The 12,434-nt window shown below is 54.8% G+C and overlaps 1 protein-coding gene across 1 annotated transcript; it reads left to right on the plus strand.

Annotated features, from left to right (window-relative positions):
* Window positions 1–10,393: 10,393 nt before the first annotated feature.
* LOC124696489 (probable protein phosphatase 2C 29) lies at window positions 10,394–12,066 on the plus strand. Its single transcript, XM_047229214.1, has 2 exons — window positions 10,394–10,757; window positions 10,847–12,066. Exons 1-2 carry the CDS (start codon window positions 10,472–10,474, stop codon window positions 11,740–11,742), a joined length of 1,182 nt encoding a protein of 393 aa, XP_047085170.1. The 5' UTR covers window positions 10,394–10,471; the 3' UTR covers window positions 11,743–12,066.
* Window positions 12,067–12,434: the final 368 nt, after the last annotated feature.

Consider the following 12,434-nt stretch of genomic DNA (forward strand, 5'->3'; position numbering starts at 1 on the left):
CGCGTGCGCCGCCGCCCCCGCCGCAGCCGCCGCGAGGGCCGCGACGGTGCCTGTGGCGAGGGAGCCGACGGTGGCGAGGAGGGAGGGGAGTATGGTGGCGGCGGGGGGTCGTGGTTAGTTTTTCTTCGTGTGCGCGGTCGTGCCGCTCGGATTGGGGATGGGACGGCGCTATATCACGGCGTGCGGGAGCGTCGCCGCCGGCTTGCCGCCGGTGGAGGGGTGCGTCGTGCCGGCCTCCGCGATATCGCACGCCGGTTAACCTGAGTTTGATCGGTGACTGTGAGACGATAATGAACCTGGATCAGGAAAAACAGGGCCACCGATCAACTGCCCCAAAAATAGGTTGAAAAAATAGTTACTCTTTTTTTTATCAGTATAACTGAATTGGATTTTGTGGCGACTAGATGTACTTGAAGATGTTGGATGCTGAGATGATAGATACAGTTATATTGCAGCTCCCATTTTGTTTTCTGATCATCTAGCTTGAGTTTTTTTTTGTTGTTGTTATAGATTTTTTTAACAACGAACCAAACACCATCAAGACAGCACCAGGAATCCATCATCTCAAAAAAAACGCCTCCAAGAAGGAAACATGGACAAACGCCGTCATCGCCCTCACAAAACAATACCTTAAAAAAGTCATTACCGAGACACAACCAATTAAGGCTAAATCTTGGGTTTTTACCCCGCAAGTTTAGACACTGAATTCTCACCCTCACTTGCTAATGCCGCTGCTCTAAGTTAGAAAGCACCAAGACAGAATCTCATCACCACCAAGACACAAAACTCATTGCTAATCCTCAGTTCTCGGCTTCCATGTCATTCTCCGCGTCTGACTTGACCGTGGAACTAATAGAAGTCGCACGACGACAACAAACCGCAGAGCTTCGCAACGCTCCCTCTAAAATCAAACGATCAGAAAAAACACCCTTCCGCTCCGGTAAACTCCATGCATGTCGTCCATTTGGAATTCGTCGGCATGGCTTCCAGAACTCGACGGTCCATCCAAGATCAATGAAGACATGCGTCAGGCAGTTCGTCATCATAGTGCGAAAGGTATCCAGGGACTACCTGACGCCATTATTTCGAAGCAGACGAGCAGGCCCCCATGCCGCCGCCCGCCGGCCGACCCCGTCCGGCGGAAGAGGAGGCAAGCCTAAGCATGAACCACACGCACTCTCCGGCCCAAGGCCGACATAGTGCACCGCACCGCCTCCCCACGCACCTCCGGGCGATCGCGCCGATAGCGAATCTAGGCGGGAGCCTAGACCTGCAACCGCAACCTCCCCCCATGCGTGGACGCCCAAAGGAAGCCGTCGCTGCACAGGGCGTCGCCCCTCCGCCGCAAACAGCCATCCCGCGCAAGAGTCGCGCCCAGGAAAACTCGTCGTCACCGCATGGCCAGGGGCGCCGCCCTAGCCGCCACACGCAGCCGAAACTTAGCGTCGTCCCCAGCTGCCGCCAGAGGTCTCCCGCCGCGAAGCAACCCCTTGACGCCTTTGACGCCGGGCCTGCCGCCACATCGGCCCTCGCCGGCGGCAGTGGTGGCAGTGGAAGCCGCCGGGATGTGGCTATAGGCGGCGCTAGGGTTTTGCCCGGTGTCTCCCTGTGGGGTCGACACTGCACGGCTAGATGTGCACCTTGACGTTCAGGTTGGAAAGGTGCTGAATGCACAACTAGCTTGAGTTAATTTTTTGAAAACAGAAAGTCACATCACAGTTGATAAATATGTGTCTGGTCTTGGGTACTCATGGTCCCGATTTTAAAATGGTGCAACAGTCATATTAGTTTCAGAAGAAAAGTTGAAAACGAAACATACATATTGGCACGTATGTGGTCTCCATGGAAAATATAAAGATGGACTTACGTTACATATAAGTTCCACTCTTCTTATGCACATAGATGTATACATGGTACAATAATTCTGCCCTATCTTTACCATTGACCGCCGAAGGCCGCTCCGTCGGAATAGCTGCTTTGAGATGGTCTAGGTTTGGTCTTGGAGTAGATTAGGAGTAGATCTATAGGTTTCTTCTCCTTTTTGGCTTGATGCCAACGTTTGGGCGTATGCCCCGTAGAGAAGGTGGTGGCTCGGATCTCAGTCGCCGGATCCAGGCCGTCTTTGGGTTGCTGCTTGCCCTATCTTTGCTCCTATGGTTGGAGAGAGGTCGTGGTGATGGCGACACCGTATTCCTCAATAATTTTGTGGCTCTAGGCTCTGCTCCTTCTCGATGTTGCTGCGAAGAAGAAGCTCTCCTAGCCGGCCGTGGTGGCGAGGAGGAGGGCCAAATCGGAGCAGCGAGGTGCCCTGATGCTTCTCTCCTGGCTGGCCTTGGTGGCGAGGAGGAGTTGAGGCGTGGTGCACTGATGTTCGAGGTGGAGGAGTGCTTAGCTGCAATTTCCCTTGGCCTGTCGTGGTGTTGAGGAGGGAAGCGGCAGTGGAGCGGCTACTCCCCAAGCTCTGCATCGATGATTTCCTTCGAGGTGCTATGGAGCTGCTCTTCTAGGGCTCCTTCGTGCGGAACACACGGTGTCTTCTATCAACGTCGTGATCCTTCGCTGACATGGTGACCCCTACTCTACCTCCAGGATGGAGGCCCTTCTTCGCATCCTTCGTTGGAGCTCCACGCTTCTCCACCGCCAAGTGGTTTGTCCCCGGAGGAGGAGTGGCCAGCATATGCGATGCATCGCCGGATGTATGTTGTCGAGCGCTTTGGCATCAGATCTCGATGGTCGCGTCTTGAGATCACTGACGAGAGGTGCTGGCGGCACCCAAGGACCTGATCGCTTTTCATCTTTTAGTTCTAGGGTGTTTTCTGCATTCCTAGAGGCCCTTTCTTCAAATTTTAAGTTTCCTAGTGCGAGAGATGTAAAAGGGATTTTCTGTAATATGTACGTGCCACGGGTGATGGACTGAATGAATCGCTAGGGTCTTCTAGACCCCATCTTTGTTAAAAAAAATCATTTACATGCTCGAAACTTATTCCAAGTACCTATGTTCTAAGAGTTCTTAGCATAAAATTGCCATTTTTCGGCATAATATTGAAAAATCGATCATTTTACATTACTGCGACAAAATGCTACTGTGGTGCAGTTTTTGTAATGTGCACTAAACCAAATTCTATGATGGATCGACACGACACGTCGGGCTGACATGGCACTTAGATACGGCGTGTTGTAACTTCTATTAGCGGGGCCCACCTGTCAGCTGCCTATCTTCTTCCTCTCTCACACACATTACCCCATTAACCTAGCATGTTAGCCCAACTTTTTAAAGCACAAAAAATGCATGCACTGGAGGGAGGGAACCGGTTCTCTTCTTCACGGCCACGACCATGGCGGGGCTCACCGACGCCGCTCCACTTCCATGAAGGGCTCCACTGGAAGAGGTCATGGGGCCATGCCACACTTAGGGAGAGAGAGACCAGTAAGGTCGTAGAGCGGCGTGGAAGACGGCACGGATGTCAACGAGGTTTGGCTAGAGCCGGCGAGAGTGTGCCTTCACGAGGGAGGGGCTAGTGCGGTGGTTTACGAGGAGGTTCGTCCCTCCTCTACACCTCTCGAAACCGGCGGTGGTCGGTATTCATCTTCCTCTGTGTGGCAAGCGCGCCTTAACAAGGGAGGGGCATTTTTTAATTATTTTCAATTTCCACTCGTTTAGTACGAGATCGTTTGACACCTCGCGGTACTTACACTTCTGGCCTATTGAAGGTATGTTCAAAAACCTCGTACCAAAATTTGTATAGAGAAGGATTTCCCGCAGGGGAGCAGGTCAACGAGTGGAGGTGGAAGGAGACCGTCTTTTGGTTTTCTTATTTTTTTAGGATATCTAGATTTTTTTGATAAGTGAGTCCTAGTCCAGTTAGCAAAGTGGTACTAAACATTGAACGGTGGCGGACGACCATGACACAATGCCACATCAGCTAGACGGGTGGCCCAACTATCAGTTTCCGTGTCAATCCGTCTTAAAGTTGGGTTTAGTGCACATTGCAAAACCTACACTATAGTGGTAGCGTCATGAAAACATAAAGTGCTAGTTTTTTTAAAAAAAATATATACGGAAAGTGGTAGTTGTATGTTAAGAACTCCATATTACCCTTCACCTTGTGAGGGTGTCATATTTAGGCCACAAAAAATAATTATAGGTAAGAAATACTCCCTTCGTTTCTAGTAAACTATTAAATTTCGTAGATATATTTTAGTTATAAATACATTTGTATCTAAAAATACTAAGCAGCCTTTTTTAGACGGAGCGAATGGTGGAAGTACAATATCGACGTGGTCAACTAGTGGCTTGCAGTCAGGTAAGGACCCACCATGTCATTAGAAAGTGGCCGTTTTGAGTTTGACAAGTAGAATCTTCAGCGAGGAAAGTGAGAGGAGATTGCAAGTTTAACAATCTCCGGTGTAATTTGAACATTGTCCACCGAGACAACATCAACTAGCATTGAGAGTTGAGGTCCAAATATATTCTGAATGAATGACACGTGCCTGCGAGTCCACTAGGGTATTAAGGTGAGATCCCAATGGAATTGTATTTTATCTTTTATAGTTTAAATTTTAATGTTAAAATTACACTAAAAAGGCAAAATGCACTACAAGTGAGACTATGAACCGTGTCTGTAGAAGGATAGAGAGGGAGGAGAGATTGCGGAATATGATGGATGTATTATTGAGCCTCATGGGCGAGTATATATAGGAGTACAAGGGACCGACTTGGAGTAGAGGACAAGAAACAAATCTATCCCTACCTAATCTATCCCTAACCGTACGTATACCAAATATATCTCTAACACTCCCCGCGGTCGTAGCGGTAGTGACGTGAACAACGAGTAGCGTCGCGGACGGTCGGACCGGAGATAAACCGAAGTGAACCCCGGAAGGTCGACACTCCCCCGCGATCACAGCGGGAGCGTCGTGGACGGAGTTGCGTCGCGGATGCTTGGATTGTAGAGGAAGCTGGTGAGGCGCAGGCGAGGTGGTAGCCCTTTGTGCCGATGTCGAGGTAGCCGAGAGCGTGGGTGCTGCAACCTTGGTCGAGGGAGCCGCGCGAGGGATTGCCGTGGTCGATGTCGTGGGCGGGTGCCGGTGTCGATGTAGCCACAAGCGCGTAGTGCGCGAGGAGAGTGACGGAGACGCGTCGAGGCAGTCGTGGAGGTTGTCGATGCCGAAGTCCATGCAGTCCGAGCCGTCGAGGACGACGTGCGGCCCTAGTTTTGCCAGAACCAGGCGCACGTCGGGGACGAAGGCATACTTCGGTTTTGCCAGAACCGAGTACACATAGAAGAATTCGGTGACGCGGTCGAGGCAGTCGTAGAGGCGATGCCGAAGAAGACGTTGTCGAAGCCGATGAAGACGAGACGTCCGGCGCGAGTTTGCCGTGACTCGGGAACGTGTCGGGGACGAAGGCACTTCCGGTGTTGCCGCACCGGGCATGCGAGGGTAGGGAACATTACAAAGTGCGCGCCATGTCGGAGTAGACTAGTAGAGGAGGTCTCGACGACGGGTGTCGGAGAAGAGGAGCAGGTGGTGTAGTCGGGGAAGAGGCGAGTCTCGACGACGGGTGTCGGAGTAGAGTAGCGAGTGACGTAGTCGGGGAAGAGGCGAGGACGCCGGCGGCGAAGCTGTAGTGTACGAAGACGTAGAAGGCGGCTAACCCGGCCGGTGACCACGGGTGGTCATGCCGGGACGCCTAGACGGGCGTTGTGGTGGTCGTCGAGCTCGGCGCGACCCGAAGTGGTTGGCTAGCCCGGCCGGCGACCTGGGGTGGGCGCGCGGCGGCGGTACACGAAGTAGGCGAGGAAGACCCGGCGGCGTGACGAAGACCATGCGCGGATGGAGGCGACCCGCGCCGAAGGGGCGGCGCCGTGGTGGCCTCGGACATCGACGCGCGGGGGACGGCGAAGGCGACCGCGTGCGGCGACGCCACGGCCCGAGGGCCGGCGTAGGCCGCAGGGCGCGAGTCGGTGCAGCGGCGGGACGCCACCGGCGACGTACGTGCCTCGGAAGGCGCGTCGTTGGCTAGCGAGCGTGGACCAAAGGCGGCGGCGCCGCGACCCGAAGGGGCGACGCAGCCGGCAACCCGATGCTCAATCGGTGGTATGCGCGTGCTCGGGGACGTGCTTGGCGGAGACGTGTGCGGGGTCGGTTGATCAGACCAACGGCGGCGCTACACGTGCCATGGCGTAGACTACGCGCCGCAGGCCGGAGTCGTTGGCGACGTTGTCGTTGATGTCCTGGACGATGACGGCGAAGACGAACCGGCGATGGAGACCGTGCAGGCGAAGGCGGCCGGCTGCGACGCAAATGGCGTCCCATGTGCATCGCGTGCAGCCGTGCCGCACGGTCGATGGAGGCGGTGCCGAGCCCGGTCAACCGGCTCTACGACCGGCCCGGTCGGCCTCGGTCCCGGTCGGACCGGGCCGTTGGACCGGACCAGCCGGCCACGGTCCCGGTCGGACCGGTTGCTTCGGACCGGACCAGCCGGCCACAATCCCGGCCGGACCGGCTGCCTGGGCCGGACCAGCCGAGGCGGAGACGACGCGGGCGAGCCGGCCGCGGCAGCCTCCCAAGGCGGGCGCTACGACCGGCCCGGCGAGTCGACCGCGGTGGCCGGCGTAGGGCGGATGATGGAGGAGAGCCGGTGCAGAGTCGACGCCGAGGTTGGAGTAGAGGCGCGTTATGACGGCGGCGGTGGGCGACTCAATCCGATCGATGATCGGTAAAACCAAAAAGAAAACGCCGGTCGAGCGACCGGCGGAGCAAAAAGAAAACCAATCTACAGATTGGAAAAAAAAGACTCGAGGGCAGCGGATTAACGGATCGGCGAACGAACGCTCATACGGGTTGCGCGGCCCCCGGAGTAGGCCATGGAGATTGACCTCCCCAGGGGCGGCGCGGGCGGAAGCGCGTGCGGCAGCTAGGTCAAGGTCGGCGCCGCTCTGATACCATGTAGAAGGATAGAGAGGGAGGAGAGATTGCGGAATATGATGGATGTATTATTGAGCCTCATGGGCGAGTATATATAGGAGTACAAGGGACCGACTTGGAGTAGAGGACAAGAAACAAATCTATCCCTATCTAATCTATCCCTAACCGTACGTATACCAAATATATCTCTAACAGTGTCCGCCACTCTAACTGTTGATACTTGTAAAATGTTGTCTCATCAGCTGAAGGAATGACGCCGCTACAGCTGAAAGTCTGAAACCTGATACATTATATCTAACCAGGCGCGGACCTAGAAAAGTTTCTGACTGGGAGCACTTCTTCTATAAATTTGCAAGATTTCAGTAATTTTCGTTCAAAATATGTATAAATACAAAGGAATTTCAAAATTTCTTAGTGGGGGCCTACCCCCACTCAGCTATACGTAGGTCCGCCCATGTAACCCGTGCTTGTTAACATATATATGGACATTTCCTTCGAAAATTTGGAGGATACAGTTTCAGTCCGCATTTTGGGCCATGTCGACTGAATTAGCTTGTGTCATGCACTCATGCTTCTTCGATCTGAATTATAAATTGTTTTAAATATTTTAATACGGATCACATACAGATTAGATATGTACTATCCAGAACAGGCTAATACTTGTCTAGCCCAAAGCACATCCAGACGGCACGCCCGCTCGACTGCTTGCATGTCCTGGTCCCTTCAGGCCGACATTGACCGCTCGAGCACGCGGGTAAACCTCTTTCACAAGAGTTGTGCCCCTCCAACGTGTGTGCTGCTTGCCTCCCCTGAGACGAGCAGCCACACTGTTCTTCGACCGCCACCTTCGTGACAAATTGGTCCCGTTTGGATGTCCCAATCTAGGCGGGGAGCTTTTCCATTTGGGATCCGCAGGCGCCCCCTTGTTCATGCCACCGCTTAGCATGTTGGGATTGCGGCGATTCTTTGGTCCATCTGGAAGTCTCGCAACGACCTCGGCTTCAACGGGGTGGTCCACTCCCTGAGCTCGACTCTGCGGAGGGTGTGCGATGACCTCGCCCTATGGCGGTGGTGACTCCCGCCTCACCGACCGAGCGCCCCTTCGACGCGCTGTGGTCCTTCATCCTCTCGCGTGTTGTAGGCTGATTCGTTGTCTCCCCTCCCCCCATGTTTTCTCTATTTGTACATTCAGACCAGCTGCTTGGCCATTTCGGGTAATAATAACAAGCGGTGGGGTCCCCCCACACCCCCATTTCCACCTCCAAAAAAAATCTAGGTTGTTTTCTTTTGAGATATGTGATGGATATTCCTACGACGTACGGAGAAACGATTTTGTCCCGTGCACAAAACCACTGTTACGTTGTGTTTCAATATATCTGAGATACCCGAAACATGAAGAAACTTAATGCTACATGATAGCACAAATGGTGAAGCAAGAAACGGTATGAATTCGATAGCAGCGACAACATTCACGCTGATGCATGGCAGAATCGCCACGTTCTACGATGTACAATATCGGTTCGATGGTGTTATTTAGCGATACCACGTAGGACAACTGCTGAATTGAATGGGAGAGACACACAAAAAAGTAGTTGATTTGTTTTCCCTTAACTAAGAATTGGTTTATCAGACTGAAATATAATATATTTTTCTCCATTGCACGATAGGTTTTATCTTAGGCAGACATTTCTAGTTGACCTTTAATCATGTTATAATTTTAAGGAGCATGCAAACCATGATTATAAAAGATTACACTTAAGAGCATCTCCAGCCGCGTCCCCAAAGCGTCCCCCAAAACAATTTGGGGCGTGCTGGACCAAAAACGGTTCCAGCCGCGTCCCCCAAACAATTGTGTCCGGTGCGCCCGATATGGTGTCCGGCGCCCCGAGCCCGTCCCCGCCCCACATGGGACGCACCGGGACGCCGGACACACCGAAAGCGAGGCGGGGAGTGGCGGGGCCGACCCGTCGCCGGCACAATAAATTTTAACCTAACTGTCGCCTACCTCGCGACGGAAGTTATTGGCGCGCAGCAACGGTGCAGTTCCCGCAGAGGCGCAGCGACGCGTCTCGTCGCGCCTAGCCATGGAGGTTTACCGTAGGAACTCGGATGGGCATAAGTCGTTTACGCTGATGCATTGCTATAGCAAGCTCAAAGTGAACGAGAAATGGCGGTTGACGCGCCTGTCGCTGTCCAAGGGGAAGGGCGCCATTGATCTGGACGCGCCGCTTGCAACATCGGCAGGGCGTCCTACTGGAAACAAGGCTGCCAAGGCCGCCTTGGCCGACGCCGCATCGTGTGAGAAGACGTAGGCGTCGATCACGAAATGCCTCGCCGATGTCTCCTCGACCTTTCTCTCCCGCGATAAAAAGGCCGACGAAAGGTGGGTGGTGCTGCTCAAGAGACAAGAGGAGAAGTTGGAGCTGAAGAAATGCAGGGACGACATGTCCCTGTTGAGAGCGTCAATAGAGGGAATGTCTCCCCGGATGCGGGCGGCGCACAACTTCTTCAAAGGCCAGATCCTCGACGACATCGAAGCCAAAATGTCGGCGGCCGACGCGGCGGGCTAGGAAGCGGCAACAACCGCGGAGCAAGAGCCGGTTGACGCGTCTTCTACTGCTACACCTGCGTCGGTCTCTGCATCGGCGACGGAGCAGACAGAGCATGCACAAGACACGGGAAGATTGCGACGAGGTCATCGTGATCGACGGGCCTGCGTCGACTCGAGATATGTCACCGTCGCCCAACCCCTTCTTCTAATTACCATGCACCACCGATCTGTAATATGATCGCGCGCCCAGTACTTTGATCGCCGCTACTCTGATCGCGACGATTCGGCGGGAACGATCTCTTTTAAATGCAACAATTTGAATTTCTGATTGGGAGCGGCGTTTGGGGGACGCGGCTGGGAGCGACGTCCCCTAAACGCGGCACGAACAAAACACGTCCCCAAACACTCAATCCGGCGCGGTCTAGGGGACGCGACTGGAGATGGTCTAAGTACCATCATGCGTCCTTTCATTTTCATACACGCTAATACTGATGCTAATCAATTTCTCCAAAGGGAGGGGTGCAGCAATTGAGCTAGACGAAGAAATTAACTGAATCTAGCATAGTCTGAGGAGCAAGCATATTCCGATCAGAAATAATGTTCAAAAATTTCGCAGGAAAACCTCTTTGAGTTCAGACGGTCGGCCACTGCTGACCAGTGCAGTGTGGGCAAGCAGACAAACCGAGATCGGTCATCTGCTTCGGCCGCAAGCGCGCGCGCGAGCCGCGACCGGAGGAAAGGGGTTTGAACGAACGGCCGATAGCCCAACTGACGAACGCGTCTTCCACGCAACGCACACGTCCTGCTCCTTTCCGTCGTGCCGTGCCCCCGCCATCCACCGCTACTCCATCCTACGCGCTTACTCGTCGCCTATACACGCGCCACGCCGCTTGTCACACTCGCACACAAGATCGGTCACTCTCCTTCCGCTTCGCAGATACAAACACCAACTGGAGAGCACAGAGCGCCAGTAGCTACTCTCGCCGGAGCATGGGGTGTTTACGGCGGTGGCTGCCGTCCTGCTGCTGCTTTGACCGCGGCGACGGTGGTGGTCGGTCCGGGAGCGTCGCCGACGACGGGCTGCTGTGGGACGTCGCCCTCAAGGCGCACGCCTCCGGCGACTACTCCGTCGCCGTCGCCCAGGCCAACGAGGCGCTCGAGGACCAGGCGCAGGTGCTCGTCTCCCCCGCCTCCACGCTCGTCGGCGTCTACGACGGCCACGGCGGCCCCGACGCCGCCCGCTTCGTCAACGCACGCCTCTTCTCCCTCATCCAAGGTACCAACTGCCTACTGCGCGCGTGCGCTTCTCTTTTGACCCCACTTCACGATTGTTCCGTTGACTGACCTACACCCACTTTGCTGCAGAGTTCGCGTCCGAGAACGGCGGCCTGTCGGCGGAGGTGATCAGGCAGGCGTTCGGGGCGACGGAGGACGAGTTCATGGACATGGTGGCCAGGTCCTGGCCGACGCAGCCGCGGCTGGTCTCCGTGGGCTCCTGCTGCCTGGTGGGCGCCATCGAGGACGGCACGCTCTACGTGGCCAACCTGGGCGACTCGCGCGCGGTGCTGGGCCGCCGCGCCGCGCCCGGCGACAGGGGGAGACGAAGGACCGTGGCGGAGCGGCTCTCCCGGGACCACAACGTGTCCGACGAGGCCGTGCGGCGGGAGGTGGTGGAGGCGCACCCGGACGACCCGCACATCGTCACCAGCGCGCACGGCGTGTGGCGGATCAAGGGCATCATCACGGTGTCCCGCTCCATCGGGGACGCCTACCTCAAGCGGCCCGACATGTGCAGCCCGGCGCTGATGCAGGCCATCTGCCCCTTCCCGATGCGGCGGCCGGTCATGAGCGCCGTGCCGTCGGTCAGGGCCCGCAAGCTGCGGCCCGGGGACCAGTTCCTCATCTTCGCGTCCGACGGGCTGTGGGAGCAGCTCACCGACGAGGCGGCGGTCGACATCGTGGCCCGCAGCCCGAGGAAGGGCGTGGCCATGCGGCTGGTGCGCGCCGCGCAGCTGGAGGCCGCCAGGAAGAAGGACATGAAGTACGAGAGCATCGCCGCCATCGAGAAGGGACGCAGGAGGCGCTTCCACGACGACATCACCGTCGTCGTGCTCTTCCTCGACAACAGGCCCTCGTGCGCGCCCGCGCAGTCCAGCGGTGTAGCCGCAGATGAGATCGACGGCACCTACGCCCCCGTCGACGTCTTCTCGCTCAGCTCCGACGACCAGACGGACGACCCGACCAGACCCGTGCTGCGGTGATCGGTTCACCCATCGTTCGGCCGGTCTGCGTCTTCGTCGTCGATACTTACTGAACGGACACGTTCTACTACAAGTACTACAGCGTTCTTTTCAGTGAGTTCTGCCCTGTAAAAGGAAGTTACGGGAGCATGCGTTCTTTGGTTTCTTGAGATCAATAGCTGCATCAAATTAAGAGTAGAATTATATGTAATTACTACTAGTTGTGAAGAGTACAATGTCATGTCGTGTTCGTGCGCACAGAATTAAACGTGGCACTCTTTGCTTAAGCTTCATCCATGACCGTGAGTAAGCGGTAGCTTGGGGCCTCCAATTGTTCTGTTCTGCCATCGGTCTTACCTTTTTTAGCGGTGCTGGGTAGAAGTAGAGAACCCGATCTATGTATGGAGTTTTTAGTGTAAGTATGTTTGATATATTAGGACTTCGGTACTTCCTCAGATTCAAACTAGTTGACTCCATTTTATCTAGATACTAATATATCTAGTTGATAAATGTATCTAGGTACATCCATATTAGATAAAGCGGAGTCAATTAATTTGGATCGAAGATGACATTGTCTACGATAAGTGATCGTTGGTCGTTCATTCGACGACGAGATCTCCTTCTTGATGTCAATAATGGTGTTGGGCGACTAAATTTTTCTAGATATTGGCCTTCAGATTTTGCTTCGTCGGATTGTTTTTAGATATTTTCTC

The sequence above is a fragment of the Lolium rigidum genome, chromosome 3, assembly GCF_022539505.1.
Source record: "Lolium rigidum isolate FL_2022 chromosome 3, APGP_CSIRO_Lrig_0.1, whole genome shotgun sequence".
Taxonomy (NCBI): Eukaryota; Viridiplantae; Streptophyta; class Magnoliopsida; order Poales; family Poaceae; genus Lolium; species Lolium rigidum.

Excerpts from the sequence above, each read along its gene's own strand:
- LOC124696489 (XM_047229214.1), top strand. The coding sequence starts at position 10,472 with ATGGGGTGTTTACGGCGGTGGCTGCCGTCCTGCTGCTGCTTTGACCGC. Across the intron at positions 10,758-10,846 it reads CCTCTTCTCCCTCATCCAAG|AGTTCGCGTCCGAGAACGGC; the intron begins GTACCAACTGCC and ends ACTTTGCTGCAG.